General features: G+C 49.2%; 1 protein-coding gene across 1 annotated transcript; it reads right to left on the bottom strand.

Annotated features, from left to right (window-relative positions):
• Nucleotides 1-2,375: 2,375 nt before the first annotated feature.
• LOC123078264 (uncharacterized) lies at nt 2,376-19,197 on the bottom strand. The gene is made up of 3 exons (XM_044500714.1): nt 19,100-19,197; nt 18,730-19,031; nt 2,376-2,534 (listed from the first exon to the last, which is right to left on the bottom strand). Exons 1-3 carry the CDS (start codon nt 19,125-19,127, stop codon nt 2,376-2,378), a joined length of 489 nt encoding a protein of 162 aa, XP_044356649.1. The 5' UTR covers nt 19,128-19,197.
• Nucleotides 19,198-20,550: the final 1,353 nt, after the last annotated feature.

Here is a 20,550-nt window from a genome sequence, read left to right as displayed (position 1 = left end):
ATCCCACTCAGAATTTCTCTGCTGAAGAAATCAATTGGCATATCTCGACAATTCTATTGGGAGGGTACAAATTCTTTTGTAGTAGTGTGGGCTCTGAGTCTGCAACTGTACGAGCATAAGAACAAATGCAGTTTATTAGAACATGTTATATCAGTGGTGCTCCTTATTGCTCATGGTACTACTATCATTCAGTGCATCCTTGTGGATCGGGAGGGCTCCATTAGTAGTTTCGAGATTGACATGTCAACTAGAGATATAATTGCAGTTACATAGGGAGAAACCAAGGCCATGTTGGATGACATTTTTCTATGGCCACCAGTTACACTATTTTGGTCAGTTAGATTCAGTTACAAAGGTTTTTTGAATCAACGCAGAACTGAATATTCCATTGGAAGAGTCGTTCTTGAGGATTTCCAGTGGGAACCTGCTTGGTCCTTTTCCTTAGAGTTTTTGCTATTTGGAGATGAATGTTCCTTTGAAGCTTTGCTGGGCTGCCACATCTATAGTGCATGTTTGTTGGATAAAAACATGGGGATCACTCTAGGAAGCGATGCAAGTTGCGGTGAATGCATAATAATCAGTCCCGGCCGTTCCCAGTTTCAACCCGAACCATGTGAAGGTACTTGTTGCCATAGCTTTCGTGCTGTAGTTTTTTCACAAGTTGTTCCTGCGATGAGGCTTGTGTGCTTTGAGAGGCCTGGAATGGGCTGTATTGCGAATATATCCAGCGGATTGGTACGATTGGAAGGCAGGTTCCTGTGCTTGATTTATGGGCTATCGGAATTGTATTCCAGCCAAGGGAAACAGAGGACGTGCAGCCTAGCACATATTCCTTCTATTTGGAAATTTGGTTTCAACACCGCCCATGTTTCCATCGAACAAGTTTCCAGTTCAGGAGGTGTGCTACTCTGAACCTTGCAGCCACAAGCTTGGTAATGGTAGTGGCCTTTCCTTCGATATTTGTAGAGGGACAAACAAGTGCTATGCTCTGTGTGGACCAGATGATGATGAAAACTGGGCATGTTATTTAGTGTGGTCTGGAGCATGTCCAATGGGAGATTGCACGGTCGCTTAACTTGAAGTACGTGGATATTGTTAACCAGTCCAAGGAACAAATTATTGCTGCAACATACCCCGAGTTGTATTTTCCATGGGATCCAGGCAATGTCCTAGCACAACATATCCTCATTCCAACCAGACCACGCGCTCTGGCATCAGCCAATCGACATGTTGCTATGATCTCCTCTTATGTGGCTGTTCTTGGGGAAGAATTCTTTGCTCCATGGAATAATGGTAGCTGCAACAGTGGGAGCTGTCATTGCAGAGTGCTAGTCTATCTTCACATGGCCGAGTTCAGTTGCCTAAGAATACAGTATCCTAACAGCAAAAGTCTCATCAGGGAAGAGTATTCCTATGGAAGATTTCCTGGCCAATGGTTCTGGAGCACTCTACTATTGACAAGACACCTAATTCCTGTAGAAACACTGAGGTTCTTCGCACAAGCTAAAGCTACAACAGGGATGAAGGTTGAAGCTCCAACCTTCTGTTGCGTCCGCTACCTTGATCAAGACCCCACCGGCCACAACTACTACATTGTTCTTATTCAAGTGCATTCCGTCATCAACTATGGCTACCACGACGAGCCCATTACCGCCAGCAAAATTCAAGTGCCATGGGATCCTGGTGGTTCAACGTGGCGTCGGCTTGAGGTCAAGCCAAAAATTAAGGAGGGGGGAATGTTAGCGACTTCCCTTTCTCTCGCATGGGATCGATAATGGGTCGTAATTACTGGGCTTGGGCTGCTCGGTAGCCAGGCAACACGGCAACTACAAATACAAGTGATAGAGTTACGAACAACTTGCTAGGAATTGGATGGCTTCGGCCTCCTCTACTTATGTATCTTCTTCCTCTCGTGTTCCTCTCCTCCTCTGTAATGGCTAGACCTTGGTGAATCCATGGCTTGTAGTTCAAATTGTTGAGGAATAGATCTCCGTGAGAAGAGTGCTGCTAACACGGCCGGCCGTGCTGCTTCTGCTGAGCACCGTGCAGAGTAGAGGGGAATAGGAGCGCAGCGACGCGAGGGAAGGGGAGGAAGAGAGTGGTAGCTGGGTACGAGATGCGGAGCAGGCTCAACGTCTTTGCCCCATCTGCGCTGCAGTCCAGGGAGAAGCAGATGCGCGAGCCGCAACCTCCGCTCCTCCCGACGATGCAGACACACGAGCTCGACGGGAGAGGAGCGATCCGAGTGGTAGGTTGAGCCTCTCCCGACAATGGAGGAGAAGGAGGAGTGATTGGGAGAAATGCGAGCGACACGTCGTGTTCGATGCTGATGGCAGCACCCTAGCGTCTCCCCTAACTGGGGATGGAGTAGCGAATCAGTGGAAGCCATGTGGTGCTGGACAATGCGAAATACCACTCTTGCCCTCGTCGGGGCATGGAAATTTCAGGCGGGGCATGCACGGTTTGTCCACGGGATGCATGCACCGGCCACCCTCCGAGACACAACCGCTGACAGGCGTGGCCCCATCAGCAACCTACCCTACCAGTCAGTAACATAAGACTGAAATGTCGAAGTGCAAAAAAATCGTCACTGTTCATTGCTCCATCTACCGATTTTATCCAACGACCCAACTCATCCCAGGGGCAGATCCGACTCCCCAGCAATGGCGGTAGAAAATAGTCTTGATGACCCGCAAGTGTAGAGGATCTATCATAGTCCTTTTGATAAGTAAGAGTGTCGTACTCAACGAGGAGCAGAAGGAAATGACAAGCGGTTTTCAGCAAGCACTACAAAAAAATACACTTCCGTGATGATACGTGTTTGTCACAGTAGGTCGTGTTTTTTGTCATGCATGTACATCCATGACGATTTTATGACAGAATCAAGATAGTCATACCTGTGCTGTCGTAGAAGTGTTCCATGACATTACCAAAATTATCATCACGGAAGTGTCCACTTCCATGACGATAAATCACGCGTCACAGAAGTGCTTTCGTCAAGGGTGACCGACACGTGGCATCCACCATAACAGAACGCCGTTAAGCTATCGGGTCGGGTTTTGGATCCGATAACCTGGTAACAGCCCCGACCAATGGGAAATTTCCACGTGTAAAATTCTTGTTGGCCGGACGAAACACGTGTCAGCTCGTCAGTGGGTCAGATAGGCGCCTATGATATGTCGACACGTGCCACGGCCCACCACTGGCCCATTTAGCTTACAAAGCCGGCCCGTTTGACTTGGTCAAAAGTTAACGGGCTGGCCCATGAAAAGCCTGTTAACGGTCTCTTCGCAAATAGCCCATTTTACGGCCCGTTAACTCACGACCCATTAGACCCTAAAGGAAATCGGCCCAACAACGTCATGTGGGCCGTCAAATATAACACCAGCCCATTTCACTTTCGGCCCATGTATGGCCCATGACGTCTTTCGGCCCATATGAGGCCTTCGTATCTTTCGGCCCTTTACAGGCCCACGGTGACTCTAGCCCATAATGAACAGTAATTTTCTTTGTACCCGTTAACGGCCCGTGATTTACATGGGCCGTTTCCAGCCCGTGTTAGCTTTCGGCCTATTGACGGCCCATATGTTCTTGGGCTCCTTTTCGGCCCTTGATTACTTCCAGCCCGTTACTGGCCTGTTCCCCTAATGGGCCAAATTCTGCCCATGGCAAGAGTCGGCCCGTTACTGGCCTGTTACCCTAATGGGACAAATTCGGCCCATGGCAAGAGTCGGCCCGTTTTTGGCCTGTTAACCCGTTGCGTCGTTTCCAGCCCGTCCTATATTCTAGCCCATTAACGACCCGTTATGCCTGTGACAAAATTAAGCCTTTGCTGTCCTATGGCCTATTAACGGCCCGTTACCGTGCTGGGCCGATACCAATTACGCCCGTTTACGGCCCATGTAGACCCATTTATCTGACGGCCCGAGGCCCACCTATTCTACGACCCTGTTGGAGGCCCATTTATCGACGACCCATAGGAGGCCCATGGATCCTACGGCCCGTAGGAGACCCATGGATCCTACGGCCCGTATATGGCCCATGGTTGTTGCGGCCACTAGCAAACCAGGGAAAAAGAAGACTAGGAAATAAATAAGGCCGAAACTAACACTAGACTATTAAGGCGATTGCACAGATTACATCCACTCGGCATCAAAGATCGCCACCAGTGCAAATATAGGGAACACCCTAGACTATACAAAAATGGCTTGCTGTTTTCTTCAGCCGGTGGCTGCACATTAAGAATAAATTTTGTATCGCACCAAAACAAATTACAACTATATAACAAAAGGAAGGTTGGCGTAAAACTTAACAGTCTAGCAGATAAATGCACCACCAGAAGTTCAGAAGTTCAGTTCATTTGACCTGACTGTTACGTTTTCATGCTGTATTGTCCGATGGAGCACCATAACCCTCGCCTTCATTTCCCCTAGGCTCCTGAACAACATAGCAAATGTCTGATAGTTTGGTTTCAAAACCATGCATATCTTGACGACATCGAACAATGTCTCTCCTTGTTTCACAAAGGGTCTCTGTTAGGGAATGGACTTGTATCTGGAGCGCAGATACAACATTGCTTTGAGCTCGCATATCTTGATCATGAGGCAGTTTGGACGATATCGCCTTAACAACCAACCCAATATTACGCAGGAACGTGCTTTTGGCACTGTTAGTGGACAGGTACTGACCCACTGCAGCAAGAGCTGACATTGCGGTTATAATTGCCTCGCCACCTTCAGAAGGTGGTGGTTCCACCATTCTTTCCATAGCTCGCTGAAAAGTTGAGGTTTTACATTAGTAGTACCAGAACAGAAGATATTAAGGAGGCAGCAAAACCAAACAAAATAGCTTTGGTCTATATACAGAACATATTCTGGTGAACCCATGTAAAATATTAGTTGTATTTTATTGCAAAGTACATAATAAAACCAGGTTCCAAACATATGACCATGTACCATCGCTAATGTATTGTCTATTTCTTCACATTGTATTGAGGGCTAAGGATAAAGAAACAAAGTTTATAATACGGTAAGCATAGTATGACATCATTCATATCACAAAACAACTAAGAACAGACAAACAGGCAATTGTAACGTTGTGTGGGCAAGTCCGGCACGGAACTAGATTACGGGTCAAGATCAAAGGAACATCACTCCTCTCTTTTAAACCTTGTAAGGTGCAATGATACGCTAAGACAATTGTGTATAAAATTGAAAAGAGTAATAGACATTGGCTGCAAACCATGCAGTTCAAGGCACAAGTCAGAGTAAGTAGTAGTTAAAAGGCATGAGGATTAATGACTTACAACAGCGGCTTTGACTGGTGTAGTCATGCCCTTCTTCTTGCTGGTGTGACAGTCCTTGAAGATTTCCACAACATTTGGTTCAGGTACTTTTTGGTCCTTGCGGGCTTTCCTCTGCATTTCGAACAAGTCAATATAGATCTGATAATATGGTACAACGAAAAGAGTGAAACAGCAACTAATTACAAGAGCCTCGCAGTGTGCAATATAGCTACGAGATCTTGTTGTCTGTTGGAATTTCACTTTCGTACGGTTGGCCTTATTCTTTGAATAGTTCACCTATAAGAAGATAGATTTGTGTGGCACATGCGTAAATAGGACTTCAACATGTGATCTGATCACATATATATAATGTACCTGATACTTCGGATCAGACCAGTGTTTAACAAGGCCCCTCTAATCTTCATCCGATATATTTTCCACTGTAGATGTTTGGGAAAGTTCATTGTTAGCCTTGCCTTCAAAGTGAGTTTTCCTCAAGTTATACCGATACTATCGCAGAGCAGACTTGAAAACATGGGTGCAAACTTGTCTGGTTGCATCATCTTGGCTATCCAACTTGAACCTCATCTGTTGAAAATTATGGGAGTCTCATTATCAGCAACCTAGAAAGTATGGGACAGAGCAAGACGATATTACTAGTTTCCATACATAACCATACTTACAGATAAATGGTCGTGGAAGGTGTTGAACTGGGTTTCGTGTTTCTCATTCCTGTACTGAATCCATGTTGGGAGGATATGTACATGACACCTAACGGCAACCGCTGCCTCTGATACTAACTTGGCTGACTTTGTAGCATCACGTGGCCTTTTTAAACCTGCCTCAAAACGGATCTCCATTCTTCCTCCTCTAGATTTAGTTAACCTATCGAGCATTATCCCTGATGTTTGTTTCCTCTTGCGCCTAAGTGCTAGTCCAACAACGAACATAGGAAGTGTTACTGTACATGAAACTGTGAGACTACATATAAAGAAGCACGCAACTGTAACTTGACTCCAGCAACTACCTTCTTGCTATTGAAGCTCACAAGGTTCATCTGATATTGCCAACTCGTCTTGTGTCAAGAGTGCTTGGGAAGTAGTGTTAGGTGGCAAGGGAGCTTGGTAACGTGCTGCTAGCTCGTTGACGCACGAGTAAGTCGTACAGCTGGTAGTACTGTGGTAGGTGTTGCAAGAACTAGGGTTGTCTCTGCTTGTTTGGTGGCAACTATTTGTTTCTGTTTGGCTTTTTTTGCAGCTCGTGTAGCATGGGATGTTGTGTTTGTAGAATTTTTCGCTGGACTTTGACCTTCTATTGCACCATCAATACCAGCAGAATCTGCAGGATTCATCCGCTTCTCATTCCCTGTCATTCTGTGTTTCTTCCTCTTTCTCTGTGCAATGTTAAGTCAAGCCGACAAGAAAAGCGAATAATAATTTAGTTCTTCAGAACAAATTGATGCGTGAAGCAGACGAATTGAACTTTGATGTTAGACAACCACATGATAGGAGGATGTAATATGTATGAAAAACAGGACGGAAGAGATAACCAGAACTATGATGTGTAAACTAAAAAGAAGACATTTCACCAAATTAGAAGCAATGCAATGGAAGGTAGACACCATATGAAAGATGCTACAAATATCACTCTGCCAAGTTAACAGTGTCTCATCATAAATGGCGTTTAAACAAATGTGAAGCAGTACAAGAAATAAATCATATGCAAGATGCAAACAACATCACACTACCATGTTAGAGGTCTCTCGTCATTAGTGCCATTGCATATTCACAACATTGCATATTCACAGCTTATGATGTGTAAACTAAGGAGAAGGCATTTCAACAAATTAGAAGCAATGAAAGCTAGACACCATATGAAAGATGCAATGAATATCACTCTACCAAGTTAAAACTGTCTCGTCATAAGTGCCATTTCAACAAATTAGTAGTACAAGCTAGAAAAGAATGCGAGATGTAACCTATATCACACTCCGAAGTCAAACGTGTGTTATGATAAGTGATTGTTGCAGGTTACACAACAGTAGTAATTTGATGTAAGAACATGGTGTGACAGACAGATATTGTATGTTCTAGAAACAGGAAACATGTGTCTTATTCAAGTATAATGTGTAAATTAAGCAGATGGAATTCAACAAAATTAGAAGCAATACAAGCTAGACATCACACATAACATGAAACCACATATAACAGTGCCAAGTTAGAGGGAGCACCGGTGATGGTGCACTAGGGGAGACGTGCTCATCATAAACACAGTTTTTTTTGAGTGTCTATGCATGTGTTGTCTTAGAAATCATCTTGGGGGTGTGGAGGAGTAGAAACTATAGAGGCCCTCCGTTCGGAAGGAGCACCTTTATCCGCTGCCTTGCTAACTTCCTTCCGCTTTATTGATTTTGAATTGTCAAGTAAAACCGACAAGAAAAAGCAATAAAATTCTCTCTTCAGAACTCATTCATGCATGATACTGGCAATCACTACTTTGATGTAAGGCAAACACATGATACCAGGATGGAATATGTACGAAAAACAGGACGACATGGTATGTTCACAACTGTTTGTGTAAACTAAGCAGAAACCATTCCAACAAATAAGAAGCAATGCAAGCTAGGCACCACATGAAAGATGCAACCAATATGACTCTGGCAAGTTAAAAGCGTCCCATCATAAATGGAATTTCAACAAATTAGAAGCAGCGCATGCTATAAATCATATGAAATATGCAACTAATATCGCACTGCATATACTAAAGGTGTCTCATCATATTGATTGATGCGGTATACAAAAAAACAATAGTTTTATGTAAGGACATGCTTAATAGACAGATATACTATGTACTAAATATAGGAAGGCATGTCACATTAACAGGTATAATGTATAAGCTAAGCAGACTAGCACATGCAGTTTAACCAGACTGGAAGAATTACAATCTGGACACCATATGTAACATGCAACCACGTATCACGCTGCCAAGTTAGAGCAAGCACCTGCGATGCTAGTGTAGGGGAAATGTTGTAATCAACTACAGAGCTACGTTCACTATCTTCATCTAGCATTTCTGTTTCTTGAGAATCATGTCGGGAGGCTGACGCTGCATTCTTTAAATGAGGAGTAGCCCCCTTGCCTGCCTGCCTCGTCATAAGTGATTGATGAGGGATACACAAGAACATTAGTTTGATGTAAGAACATGGTTAATACACAGATGTACTAGTATGTACCAAAAACAGAAAGGCATGTCATATTCAACGGTATAATGTGTAAACTAAGCAGATGCAATTTAACCAAACTAGAAGCAATACAAGCCAGACATCCGGCTGGAGTGGTGAGCATGATCATCTAGGACCTGAGAGCCTAGTGGGAGGCGGGCTGCTTCGCCACCATCGCAGCTTTTTAGTTGGCTTACAGGTGATGCCTATCTTTGCTGGGCTTGTCACTGGCTCGGCCAGTGCCCTGTGATGGGGTTATGTACCTAGGGTAGGGTCACGGACCTGTCCCAAGTAACTTACCCTAGGACATCCCTAGAAGAGGTCGCCTTCCAGTCGACCAACGAGGACTCACTCGACCAACGAGGACACACTCGACTGGCCTGAGGGACTCGACCACGAAGATGCACTCGACCACCAGGAGGTCAAGAGGCACTCTGCACCGCAACGGTCTGTAATTAAGTAGACTTTATGATAGTAAAGGCACTTTATGTGGGGCGTTACCAGTAACGCCCCAGACTTAACTCACCTTAAACCTTCTCCTACGTAGGCTGGCTGGGGTCTTGGCGCACTCTATATAAGCCACCCCCCTCCACAGGCAGAGGGGTTCGGCACCTTGTAATCCATACATTCATAATCCACTCGACCGCCTCCGGGCTCCGAGACGTAGGGCTGTTACTTCTTCCGAGAAGGGCCTGAACTCGTACATCCTTTGTGCTTACAACCTCTCCATAGCTAGGACCTTGCCTCTCCATACCTACCCCCCACTCTACTGTCAGGCTTAGAACCACGACAGTTGGCGCCCACCGTGGGGCAGGTGTTTTAGCGATTTTGTGGAGAAGTTGCGATTCTTCCGAGTATTTTCATCATGGTGTCTGCTGGAGTTTTGATCGAGGGTCAAGAGATCCGTCTCGGCACTCTCACCTTCATCGCCGACGACTCCGCATGGCTCCAGGAGGCTCCACTCGACGTGGATGCGCTCCCCGTCCGCGGTGCGACGCATTTTCGCGCATGTGTCCGCGGCGTTCTGCTGCGGCAACCATCGACCCAGTATCGGTCGGATCTTCCATCTTCCACCCTCCCGGTCTCCCGCCAGCGCAAGCGCTCAGGCCGGTCGAGGCTTCAGCGATGGGTGAGTCACGCGGTGGCTCGCCAGTCGGCCACTACACAAGTTGCGGCAATCGAGCCCAACGAATCTCTCTACGGCTTGTTCGATCAGTCGACTGGCTCCGGAGAGACTGCATCCGAGTGCGGAAGCAGTGATCCAGCGGCGGAAATCTTGATGGTCGACGGGCCCCATAGCCCTCCTGGCTTCGCCCGCGGTGGTGGAGCAGGCGACGGCGGCGACCCTGCTCGAGGTTACGAAGAGTACCAGCCCGAGCCACTCGACTCTCTGCAAAGAGAAGAGCTTCGCCGCAGGAACGAGGATCCCCTGCGTATTCCCATCGCAGGAGAAACCCCCGAGGCTCGTGCCTTGGAGGAGGCGCGTCTAGCCAATTTGGCCGAGCGCACTCGACTGGAGAACCTTCAGCGAGCACTCGACGAGCGCGCGCGGCAACGAGTTCCCGACACCAGTCGACGTCAACTCTTCCCGCCGACTCAGGTATATCGAACCCCAATTCAGAATTTAGCAGCTGCGACCCGTATAGCAGAGTCCATTCAGCCTTCGCAGTCAGAAGCTGGCAGAGGTTTGCTGCAGATCAGGGATCTGCTCCGGGCAGCAGGAGATCAGAATTCAGCCGTGTCTCAGTCGCGCAACAGAATTCACAGTCGATCTGTCACTGTGAATACGGTACAGTCGGCTCACAGCCCCAGATCGCCTCCGCGGCGCGAAGGGCGTGAGTATCGGCGAGATCAATATGGCGACAGGCTCGACCGAGATGATAGGCGTCGAGTGCCCTATTCCCCTCCGAGGGGTGGGTCTTACGCTCCTCGGCAGCCAGATGATAGGCGTCAGTACAGTACAGGGCGTAGAGTTCCAGTTGACCCCAGGGAGCCAGGCTTCGACGCGCGATCCATTATCGTGCAAGGGTTGGTCGACCGGAACAGAGCCCATCGTGGTGCACTCGACAGAGAAGTGCCCACGAGCAGTCGAGTACATGTTTCTGGTCCTGAATGTTTCAGCAGAGCTATCAGAGCCGCTGTTATTCCCCCCAATTTCAGGTTGGCAACAGGAGTCAGCAAGTTCACTGGTGAGTCTAAGCCTGAAACTTGGCTTGAAGACTACCGAGTGGCAGTTCAGATCGGTGGTGGGAACGACGAGGTGGCCATGAAGCATTTGCCCCTCATGTTGGAAGGTTCTGCCAGGGCATGGTTGACCCAATTACCTCCTAGCAGTATTTACACTTGGGAAGATCTGTCCCGAGTGTTCGTCAGAACGTTCGAAGGGACTTGCAAGCGACCAGCGGGATTGACAGAGTTGCAAGTCTGCGTGCAGAAAACCAATGAGACTCTCAGAGAGTATATTCAGAGGTGGATCACTTTGCATCACACAGTGGAAAATGTCTCTGACCATCAGGCAGTATGCGCCTTCAAAGATGGTGTCAAGAACAGAGAACTCAGCTTGAAATTTGGTCGAACCGGTGACATGACCTTGAGTCGGATGATGGAGATTGCTACCAAGTACGCCAACGGCGAAGAAGAAGACCGACTCCGAAGCGGCAAGCACAAGCCGAGTCAGTCGGAAAAAGGAAATTCCAGTCGGAAACAGAAGCGGAAGGCTGAACCAGCAGCTCCTGGAGAGGCTCTGGCCGTTACTCAAGGAAAGTCTAAGGGGAAACCAAAAGGATCCTGGAACCCCAAGAAGGTGAAGGATAAAGAAGGGAACGACGTGATGGATATGCCGTGTCATATTCACACGAAGAAAGATGAAGAGGGGAATATCATTTACCCAAAGCACACCACTCGCCAATGTCGACTCCTGATCCAGCAGTTTCAGGGAAAACAGTCTAAGGACAAGGAGAAGGAGTCAGACAAAGCCGAAGACAAAGAGGACAGTGAGGGAGGATACCCGCATATCAACTCCACTCTGATGATCTTCGCAGATGTGGAAAGCAGAAGTCGACTGAAAGTAATTAACCGAGAGGTTAACATGGTTGCTCCAGCGAAGGCAAATTATCTGAAGTGGTCTCAAACACCCATCACATTCGACCAATCTGATCACCCAACTCATATTGCCACCCCTGGGAGGCAAGCTTTGGTGGTCGATCCAGTTGTCGAAGGCACTCGACTGACAAAGGTGCTGATGGACGGTGGAAGTGGGCTGAATCTGTTATATGCAGACACGCTGAAAGGTATGGGCATTCCGATGTCCCGATTGAGCACTAGTAACATGAGCTTCCATGGAGTTATACCAGGGAAGAAGGCTGAGTCTCTCGGCCAGATAGCTTTGGACGTAGTATTTGGCGATTCAAAGCATTTCCGCAAAGAAAAGTTGACGTTTGAGGTCGTGGATTTTCAAAGTGCATATCATGCCATTTTGGGGAGGCCAGCCTATGCACGGTTCATGGCTCGACCATGTTACGTGTACCTCAAATTGAAGATGCCCGGTCCCAAAGGTGTGATCACTGTCACCGGAGATAGGAAAAAGGCAGAGGAGTGCTTTCAGAAGGGCTCCAAAATTGCCGATTCCCAAGTGACAGCGGTCGAGTTCGAAGAATACAAGCAAAACGCAGATCCGAGTGACTTGCTGCGATCCAAGAAGCCCGCCACAGAATCTGCATTCCAGTCGTCCGGTGAGACGAAGCCTGTTCACATTCACCCGACCGACCCCGAAGCAGCTCCGACCCGAATCTCCACAACACTCGACCCAAAATAGGAAGAAGCGCTCATCCAGTTCCTCCGTGAGAACTGGGACATTTTTGCATGGAAGCCCGCTGACATGCCAGGTGTTCCCAGGGGACTGGCTGAGCATCGCCTAAGAGTCGACAAGTCTGCAAAGCCAGTCAAAGAACATCTTCGGCGGTCCGCCGTCCAGAAGAGAAAGGCCATCGGTGAAGAAGTGGCTCGACTGTTGGCGGCAGGATTTATCCGAGAGATATTCCACTCCGAGTGGCTCGCTAACGTCGTCATGGTTCCTAAGAAGGACAAGTCGCTCCGAATGTGCATTGATTTCAAGCACATAAACCGGGCCTGCCCGAAAGATCACTTTCCTCTCCCTCGCATAGATCAAATTGTTGACTCGACCGCGGGATGCGAGAGGTTGTCTTTTTTAGATGCTTACTCCGGGTACCATCAGATCCGTCTGTATGGGCCCGATGAAGTAAAAACAGCTTTCATCACTCCATTCGGGTGCTTCTGCTATATCACCATGCCATTCGGCCTCAAGAATGCCGGAGCCACATTTATGCGAATGATCCAGAAGTGTTTACTCACTCAAATCAGTCGGAATGTGGAAGCTTATATGGATGATATTGTTGTTAAGTCACGAAAAGGTTCCGACCTGCTCGCTGACCTTGCCGAAACATTTGCCAACCTCAGAAGGTATGATATCAAGCTCAATCCATCAAAGTGCACATTTGGAGTTCCTGGTGGCAAGTTACTCGGTTTTCTCGTTTCCGAACGGGGAATCGACGCCAACCCAGAAAAGATTGGCACTATTCTCCGAATGAAACGCCCTGTGCGAGTGCACGATGTCCAGAAGCTTACTGGATGCTTGGCCGCATTAAGTCGATTCATCTCACGACTCGGTGAAAAGGCACTGCCTCTTTACCGACTGATGAAGAAGGCTGACAAGTTCGAGTGGACTCCGGAAGCTGATGCAGCGTTTGCCGAGCTAAAAGCTCTGCTCTCCACCCAGCCGGTGCTTGCTGCTCCAATCAGCAAAGAGCCTCTGTTGCTCTACATCGCAGCCACAGGACAAGTCGTCAGTACTGTGCTAACGGTCGAGCGGGAAGAAGAAGGAAAAGCTCTCAAAGTTCAGCGCCCAGTGTATTATTTGTCTGAAGTCTTGACTCCATCCAAGCAGAGATATCCTCATTATCAGAAGCTTGTGTATGGAATATACATGACCACAAAGAAGGTTGCTCATTATTTCTCTGACCATTCAATCACAGTCGTCAGCGACGCTCCACTATCAGAGATTTTGCACAACAGAGATGCAACTGGTCGAGTGGCCAAATGGGCGATTGAACTTCTTCCCCTTGATATCAAGTTTGAGGCAAAGAAAGCCATTAAGTCCCAGGCAATAGCAGATTTCCTCGCCGAGTGGATCGAACAGCAGCAGCCGACTGAAGTTCACTCGGAGCATTGGACCATGTTTTTCGATGGTTCTAAGATGTTGAATGGTTCCGGTGCTGGGGTTGTCCTGGTTTCCCCCAGAGGAGATAAGCTCAGATATGTGCTCCAGATTCACTTTGATTCCTCCAACAATGAGGCAGAATATGAGGCCCTCCTATATGGGTTGCGCATGGCCATTTCACTCGGCGTCCGTCGCCTAATGGTCTATGGTGACTCGGATTTAGTGGTCAATCAGGTGATGAAAGAGTGGGACGTGAGAAGCCCAGCCATGACTGGATACTGCAGTGCAGTGAGGAAGCTGGAGAAAAAGTTCGAGGGGTTGGAGCTCCACCATATACCCCGACTGAAAAATCAAGCAGCTGATGATCTAGCAAAGATAGGTTCCAAGAGAGAAGCCATTCCGAGTGGTGTGTTCTTGGAGCATATACATACTCCGTCAGTCAAAGAAGATCCTTTCACCGAAGAAACTCCGCAGCCCAAGAGTGCCACAGATCCGACTGAAGTTGAAGTCCCAGCGGTGGTCGACTTGATCATGGAGGTTTTGGTAGTCATTCCCGACTGGACGATTCCGTATGTCGCATATATCTTGAGGAAAGAACTTCCGGAGGATGAGGAAGAGGCTCGACAGATCGTCCGTCGATCTAAGGCTTTTACCGTCATCAAAGGACAATTATACAGAGAGAGCACGACTGGAGTCGGTCAGAAGTGCATAACACCAGAAGAAGGTCGACTCATCCTCAACGATATTCACTCGGGGACCTGTGGTCATCATGCGTCCTCTCGGACCATCGTGGCCAAAGCATACCGAGCCGGATTTTACTGGCCCAAGGCGAATGAGATGGCAAAGGAGATAGTAGATAAGTGCGAAGGATGTCAGTTCTACTCGAATATGTCGCACAAGCCTGCCTCAGCTTTGAAGACCATCCCACTCGTCTGGCCTTTTGCAGTTTGGGGGCTGGACATGATCGGTCCTTTGAGAACAGGACGAAGTGGCTTCACGCATGTACTGGTGGCAGTCGACAAGTTCACCAAGTGGATCGAAGCTAAACCAATCAAGAGCCTCGACACCGGTACTGCTGTTAGCTTCATCAGGGAACTAGTATTCAGATATGGAGTCCCGCACAGCATCATCACGGATAATGGGTCGAACTTTGACTCAGAGGAATTCAAAACCTTCTGCAACTCCCAAGGCACGCGGGTCGACTACGCGTCGGTCGCCCATCCGCAGTCGAATGGACAAGCAGAGCGAGCTAATGGACTGATTCTCAAGGGACTGAAACCGCGACTGATGCGTGATCTCAAACACGCGGCTGGAGCTTGGGTCGATGAACTTCCATCTGTGCTCTGGGGACTGCGGACCACGCCCAATCGGTCGACCGGAAGAACTCCATTCTTCTTGGTCTATGGAGCTGAAGCAGTCTTACCGAGTGATCTTCTCCACAATGCTCCTCGAGTCGAAATATACAACGAAGTAGAAGCTGAACAAGCGCGGCAGGACGCAGTCGACCTTTTAGAGGAAGAAAGGGAGATGGCTCTGATCCGGTCGACCATCTACCAACAAGATCTGCGCCGTTTCCACGCCCGAAATGTGAGGGGTCGAGCCTTCCAGGAAGGGGATTTGGTTCTCCGAGTGGATCAGCACAAACCACACAAGCTTGCTCCTTCTTGGGAAGGCCCTTTCATTGTTACCAAGGTTCTCCACAACGGGGCATACCGTCTTTACAACGTCGAGCATAATATCGACGAGCCCCGAGCTTGGAACGCGGAGCTACTCCACCCGTTTTACACTTAAGTTGTATCACTCGGATGAGTTGCAATAAAGAACTTCTGTAATTCATGGGTTTAGAAATAATTGTGTCAGCACTTTTTCTTTTTGTCCACATAAAAACTCCCCCTCAGTGGGTGGCTTAGCTGCGAATCCGTTTCGCCTAAGTTTGGAAAAATCCTGTCGAGTGGTGAGCCAGACTCTCACTCGGAGGCTTAGCTGCGAATCCGTTTCGCCTAAGTTATGAAATCCTACCGAGTGGTAAGCCAGCCTTCCACTCGGAGGCTTAGCTGCAGCCTCGTGCTCGCCTAAGTTATAAAAATCCTACCGAGTGGAGAGCAATCCTCTCACTCGGGGGCTTAGCTGCAGTCCAAGCACTCGCCTAAGTTTATCAAAATCCTACCGAGTGGTAAGCCAGCCTTCCACTCGGAGGCTTAGCTGCAGCCTCGTGCTCGCCTAAGTTACAAAAATCCTACCGAGTGAAGAGCAATCCTCTCACTCGGGGGCTTAGCTGCAGTCCAAGCACTCGCCTAAGTTTATCAAAATCCTACCGAGTGGTAAGCCAGCCTTCCACTCGGAGGCTTAGCTGCAGCCTCGTGCTCGCCTAAGTTATAAAAATCCTACCGAGTGGTGAGCAATCCTCTCACTCGGGGGCTTAGCTGCAGTCCAAGCACTCGCCTAAGTTTATCAAAATCCTACCGAGTGGTAAGCCAGCCTTCCACTCGGAGGCTTAGCTGCAGCCTCGTGCTCGCCTAAGTTATAAAAATCCTACCGAGTGGTGAGCAATCCTCTCACTCGGGGGCTTAGCTGCAGTCCAAGCACTCGCCTAAGTTTATCAAAATCCTACCGAGTGGTAAGCCAGCCTTCCACTCGGAGGCTTAGCTGCAGCCTCGTGCTCGCCTAAGTTATAAAAATCCTACCGAGTGGTGAGCAATCCTCTCACTCGGGGGCTTAGCTGCAGTCCAAGCACTCGCCTAAGTTTATCAAAATCCTACCGAGTGGTAAGCCAGCCTTCCACTCGGAGGCTTAGCTGCAGCCTCGTGCTCGCCTAAGTTATAAAAATCCTACCGAGTGGTGAGCAATCCTCTCACTCGGAGGCTTAGCTGCAGTCCAAGCACTCGCCTAAGTTTATCAAAATCCTACCGAGTGGTAAGCCAGCCTTCCACTCGGAGGCTTAGCTGCAGCCTCGTGCTCGCCTAAGTTATAAAAATCCTACCGAGTGGTGAGCAATCCTCTCACTCGGAGGCTTAGCTGCAGTCCAAGCACTCGCCTAAGTTTATCAAAATCCTACCGAGTGGTAAGCCAGCCTTCCACTCGGAGGCTTAGCTGCAGCCTCGTGCTCGCCTAAGTTATAAAAATCCTACCGAGTGAAGAGCGATCCTCACACTCGGAGGCTTAGCTGCAGTCCAAGCGCTCGCCTAAGCACAGGCACCTTGCTTTGAACCTGCAAAGGACATTTTGAGCCGAAGGCAATCATATTCAAGCGCCAAATTCAAGTTTGAATCGATGTCTAAAGGAACCGAAAGTGCTCAGGCGTCAAGCCTGTTAAAGTTTGTCGGATACAATTCCACTCGGCATACCGAGGCAAATTTAAAAGAGTCGAGCCATAAGAAGTTTTTTACCCCTCCTGTGGAGGGCTGGAAGGTGCGACGAATTCATCAAGGTCAATTCCGTCGGCGATCCGAGTGGCAGCTGCAAGGAAAGTCTCCATAAAGGACCTGAAGTCGTGCTTCTTGGTATTGGCCACCCGAAGAGCCGCCAGCTTCTCCTCTCGTGCATCTTTGCAGTGGACTCGGGCCAGACACAGAGCAACATCTGCACCACACCGAGCTGAGGACTTCTTCCATTCCTGCACTCGACCAGGGATCGTGTTCAAGCGGGCCATTAATGACTCAAGGTCATTCTGAAGTGTCTCCTCAGGCCAGAGCGTCGAGTCGATGCGAGATGTGGCGGCCTTCAGCCTTGCGAGATAATCCACGACGGATGCAACGCGAGATTCCAGTCGGAAGATATCCATGGCAACCTCGTCATTCACCGGAGAATTGACAGGGTCAAGGTTTGGCTCCAGTCGGCTGGTTTCTTCTTCAAAGTTTTGACAAAATTCTGCAAGAGTGATCACTAAGTCAAGGGGATAGTCGAATGGAAGAAGCCACAGTCAGAAATATTTGCCAAACATGGAGGTTTACCTTCGAGCATAAGAAACAGCTTCTTGGCAAAGCCACTCAGGAAGGCCTCCAGCGCAGTCTTCTTCTCAGTCAATTTGCTGACTTGATCGGTCAAGGCAGCTTTGTCAGTTCTCAGTCGACTGACTTCTTTGTTGGCAATCCCAAGAGCAGTTTTCAGGTTGGTATTGTCTTGTTCAAGCTTGGTGACTGAAGCTAACTTCTCGTCAGCAAGCTTGATCTTCTCAGCTAGCTCAAGGTCTTTCTTCTGCTGGGCCTCCCTTACCTTACCTGCAAGACACAGCAAGATCAGATGTTGAAACAAGCAAGAGGAAAAGCAGTCGTCAAGGTCTCACCAAACATACCTTCAGTCTCCTCCTTCGCCTTTGTCAGCTTCTCCTGAACCAGCTTCAAGCTCAGCTCGACTTGAGTATGTTTCTGTTCTAGCTCTGAGTAGCGAGCCACAAGATCACAGGAGTTCTGCGAAGAACCAATCGACTAAACGTCAAAAATAATTCACTTCCGAGTGAAAAAGGGAAAAACACAAGTTTCTAAGACTACAGCCGAATACAAGCATTCGACCGTAGTCTCGGGGACTACACCCAGTGGGTGCACTCAGCGTGCCCCCACTAATCCTGTTGAAGACAAAGTCGACCAGTCGACCTCAAAAAAAAAAAAAACAGTGTGCGAGACGCATTATCTAAGACTGTGATCAACTGCAAGCAGTCGACCACAGTCTCGGGGACTACACCCAGTGGGTGCACTCAGCGTGCCCCCACCGGTTTGCGAAATCCAGTCGACCAGTCGACTGATAGAAAGATTGACATTATAAAGCCTAAGGCCGACTGCCAGCAGTCGACCTTAGCCTTGGGGACTACACCCAGCGGGTGCACTCAGCGTGCCCCCGCTAACACGGAGTTTATTCGACACTCCCAGTGGGTGACTAATATAAATCCCGGAAAAGAAAAGTTTTTGGTAGCATATCCAACAGAACAAACAGCAGTCGACTGACCTGGACATTACTTTGGAGGGCAGAGCTGGCGTCATAAGCTGCCTGGCTCGCATCCCGGATGGTCTTCAGCTGCTCCATCATGAGTCCCGCCTGGCGTATCGCCTCCTTCGCCGCACCAGCTTGGTCCTCTGGGACGTGGTGAGTCGTGAAGAGGGAGGGCTGCTGAGCACTCGTCAGTGGAGTCGCGAAGGTCACCGTGTGTCGAGTGGTGTTCTCTCCCTCCACAGTCAGAATTTCAGGCGCTGACACATCCTGAGGCACCTTGCTGGCGGGCGCTTTTCGACTCCTCCTATGCTTCAGCGGCTCTTCATCCTCATCATCATCAGGAAGATCGATAACAGTGTTGGGTGGAGCTGCAGAGAAGGGTCAGGATCAGAGATCGCAAGTCAGTCGACTAAGAATGGTATTAAGAACACAGCACCTGGATTCGAAGTTGCGGCATCCTCCATCTCGTGGTCATCGGCCCGGGCCGAGGTCTCAGAAGTAGCAGCACTGCAACTCCAAAGGATCAGTCGACTAACATCAGTGTCGACCAGAGATAAAGTTCGCATAAGAATAAGAAAATATGAGCAACACGATTACCCTGAAATGGTGGGGATGGACACCTTCATCTTCGGCAGGAGCTTGGTCGGCTTCGATGAAGCCGCCCTGGGCTGCTTCGGCGCCTTTTCAGTCGGCGCCGGAGAGGTGGTCCGGGGGCGCTTGGTCGACTGGGTGGCGGTCGCAACCCCCTTGCCACGTTCGGTCGAAGGGTCGTGGACAAGCTTCGACCGCCTTTCTGAGCGCGGTGGAACGACCTCCTCTTCCTCTTCTTCCTCGTCCTCGATGTCATCTTCATCACCTTCATCATCATCATCGTCGTCGTCATCCCCTGCAGCATCCGAGTCCCATTCCTCCTCTTCCTGGCTCTCGCCCCCGCTCGCCTCGCCCCCGCTCGCCTCGCCCCGCTCGCCTCGCCTTCCTCAGTCGAAGCTTGTGCCCCATTGGGCATCGAGTACAGCTCGGTGAAGGCCTAGCAGTCGCCCAAACAAGGATCAGTCGACCAGTCGACAGGGTTAGCAGAAATGAATACGACAAGGACAATGGAAAGCAGAGCAAGTGTACCTTGTTTGGGATGCTGTCGTGGTCGAGTGGAGGAATTCTTCTGGCTCCGCGCGGGTTGTCCCTGTTTCCGGTAACGGCTGCCATCCATCTCTCCAGAGTGACATCGTCGACTTCTTCTGGATGGACTCTAGTCTCGTCTTCGGGCCCGCAGTACAACCACATGCAGTGGCTCCTGAACTGGAGAGGCTGGATGCGACGCTTGAGGAAAACCTCCAGGAGGTCCATGCCTGTCACGCCGTCCCGAACCAGATGCACCACGCGCTCCATCAACATCTTCACGTCGGCTTTCTCCTCCGGAATCAACTTCAGGGGGGAGGGCTTGTTCACTCGGTCCATGGTAAACGGAGGGAGTCCACTCGACTGCCCTGGCGTCGACTGGACCTGGCAGTAGAACCAAGTCGACTGCCAGCCCCTGACGGACTCGGGAAAAGACATGGGCGGGAAGGTGCTATTGTTCCTCACCTGAATCCCCAGGCCCCCACACATTTGGACGACTCGGGTCTTCTCGTCACCTGGGCTCGCCTTCTTCACGGTCTGAGAGCGACACGTGAAGATACGTTTGAACAAACCCCAGTGCGGTCGACAGCCCAAGAAACCCTCACACATGGACACGAATGCAGCAAGGTAGGCAATGGAGTTTGGGGTAAAGTGGTGGAGCTGCGCTCCAAAGAAATTCAAGAAACCCCGGAAGAAAATGCTCGGTGGCAAGGAAAACCCCCGATCGACATGAGTGGCCAGAAGCACACACTCACCCTCTTCTGGTTGTGG

The sequence above is a fragment of the Triticum aestivum genome, chromosome 1B, assembly GCF_018294505.1.
Source record: "Triticum aestivum cultivar Chinese Spring chromosome 1B, IWGSC CS RefSeq v2.1, whole genome shotgun sequence".
Lineage (NCBI taxonomy): Eukaryota > Viridiplantae > Streptophyta > Magnoliopsida > Poales > Poaceae > Triticum > Triticum aestivum.
The sequence above is the reverse complement of the archived record's forward strand: the minus strand, read 5'-3'. Positions and strand labels throughout refer to the sequence as shown.

Coding starts and splice junctions, on each gene's coding strand:
- LOC123078264 (XM_044500714.1), bottom strand. CDS start 19,127: ATGGAGGATGCCGCAACTTCGAATCCAG. Junction 19,032..19,099: donor TGCCGCAACTTCGAATCCAG/GTGCTGTGTTCT, acceptor CCTTCTCTGCAG/CTCCACCCAACACTGTTATC. Junction 2,535..18,729: donor AGCTGAAGACCATCCGGGAT/GCGAGCCAGGCA, acceptor CTGGTAGGGTAG/GTTGCTGATGGGGCCACGCC.